Source organism: Cynara cardunculus, unplaced genomic scaffold (genome assembly GCF_001531365.2).
Source record: "Cynara cardunculus var. scolymus isolate 2C unplaced genomic scaffold, CcrdV1 Un_Scaffold_1888, whole genome shotgun sequence".
NCBI classification, from domain to species: Eukaryota; Viridiplantae; Streptophyta; class Magnoliopsida; order Asterales; family Asteraceae; genus Cynara; species Cynara cardunculus.
Window position 1 is genome coordinate 1 of NW_020200903.1, and position 2334 is coordinate 2334.

The window sequence follows — 2334 nt, forward strand, 5'->3', positions numbered from 1 at the left end:
ACTAACATTGTGAAACAGTCCATCAACGATCACAAAGGTATTAACTTTGACAACATATGAATATAAGGCTGGAATGTTTACGATGTTCTACCTTCACTTCATGCCTAGACAGCGACATTAACTCACCACCAACAAAATGTGCCTTTTTAAGACGCACAGCCGTCCTAATAGAGTATTTCAAGACTTTAAGTTCATAGAAATAAAGTTCAGCATCCTATCTCAGGCGTTACAATAAGTTGTTATATAGGCCACCTAACAAGTTTAGGCACCTTTCAACAGTGTCCTATAAAAGCTAATAGGGCAATTTCACTAACATTGTGAAACAGTCCATCAACGATCACAAAGGTATTAACTTTGATAACATATAGATACGAGGCTGGAATATTTACGATCTTCTACCTTCACTTCATGCCTAGACAGCGATATTACACTGACCACCAACAAAATGTGCCTTTTAAGACACACAGACGTCCTAATAGAGTATTTCAAGACTTTAAGTTCATAGAACCAAAATTGAGCGTCCTATCTCGGACGTTACAATAAGTTGTTATATATGCCACCTAACAAGTTTAGGCACCTTTCAACAGTGTCCTATAAAAAGCTAATAGGGCAATTTACTTTTTATGTCATATTAGTTTCCCCAACTTCGTCCATATAATTTGTCAAATCGCTTTACTTCGTCCTAACAACTTATTGTAACACCTTCAGATAGAGCACACAGTTTCTGGTCCTATAAACTKAAAGTGTAKTTAAGTACTCTGTTAGGACGCCCAAGGATGGTGGTGCATCCTATAAGACCCACTTTGTTGTAATGGATTAAACTCTCCAATGCAGATTACACCACCAGAGAAGTAGCATACCTACTACGCTGCTCTGCTGATGTGCTCATTTGCATCGTCTCCCCAGTAACAAGATGCTCCACTGCTGTTGCTATTAGTGATACAACCTGCAACCAACAGTGGAATTCAATGAACATTTGTAAACAACCATGCTAGAAGATGCAAGTCGCATGTATAAAGACATAAATAAATGGATACCTCTATGTTTTTTAAAGAGGCAAGTGTGATACAAGCTCTAGAAAGCAAGAAATCTCCAGCCAATACTGCAAGTTGCATCATGAAAAGAGCAGTAGTATTTTAGTGGTAATGAAGGCAGTCTGGTTGATATGCATCATCAATTGCTCATGCAAATATTCCCATACTGAGTAAAATACTACTACAAGCAACATTTTCTTCTGAGAATAGCCAATTGTGAATATGTAGATGCATCACATGATATGGTATCAACCCAAACATCAAAACTTCAAGGTCAGGCACGGTGTTCAAGTCTTACAAGAGAGAAGTGGGTAGAGTATACTAGTTGGTGTGAGGAAAAAGTAAATGCATCAAAGTTAAAGCCATGTCGCTAAACAATCCAAGCTGCCTCATTTAGTTGAACCAAAAACCAAAGTACATTAGTAGTGAACTCTATTAAGTCGTCAAGTGTTAGACATGGTGTCATGCTTTCCAGGCATAATCACAGGAATAATTAGACACAAGATATGGCAACCATATTAGGGTAATATAGGAACTATATTACTAACATACTAGAATTAGTCCATAATAAGGAGCTGGGAAAAGAACGTATGTTGAATTTGATAATAGACGATAGGAAACCGATTCTTATGGAGTACCTACCTCTAGAGATTAGGTATATTTTCCATTCATTTGGTAATTGTGCATCTGTATCCAATAGATCTTCTTCTGGTCCCAATCAAATTGGTATCAAAGGCTGCTTCTGGGTCATGGCAGCCTAGAAGGATGAAGAATTTGAAAAACTAGAGATAAGAGGATGAGAAAGTCCGGTCAACCATGGTGGAGAAAGTTCAGGGATGAAGAAAAAGGTTGAAGCTGGATTTTTGTCCATGAAGCTGATGATGAATATATAGGAGATGCATACTACACAAAGGAMACCACCTGCAACAATGATGGATGAAGGGGAAACTGGTGAGAAAAGCAAAACCTGAGAGAAAGGGAAAGGAGTGGGAATGGAAAGCGAAGAGGGAGCAAAGCCAGGGTGGCCAAGTCATGCCCTAGACGGCGGCAATGCCGACAGCCAACCTAGACAATGATTGGGAGCAGGGACCAGGATATGAGTGATCATGATTTAAGTAAGAGAGAAGGTGGGGCAGCAACAGAGGCCATGGTGGTTTTCAGCAAACGGCGCTGGGGGCACATGGGGAGATAACAGGGAGAAACAAGGTGGCAAAGGCTGGCTGCATGGGGTCAAGTGCGGCGATGAAAAGTATCATGAAGGCGAGACATGGAAGAGAAAGAATGCTGTTATGGAGGGAGA

The 2334-nt window shown here is 40.1% G+C and overlaps 1 protein-coding gene across 2 annotated transcripts in view; it reads right to left on the minus strand.

The window, feature by feature from the left end:
• Positions 1–803: 803 nt before the first annotated feature.
• LOC112502760 (solanesyl diphosphate synthase 3, chloroplastic/mitochondrial) overlaps positions 804–2334 on the minus strand; it is a 20204-nt gene continuing 18673 nt past the window's right edge. For both annotated transcript variants that reach the window (XM_025106765.1, XM_025106764.1), the window contains one exon: positions 804–946. In XM_025106765.1, the coding sequence (XP_024962533.1) occupies positions 836–946 (111 nt within the window). In that variant the 3' untranslated portion in view covers positions 804–835. The remainder of the gene's footprint in view (positions 947–2334) is intronic.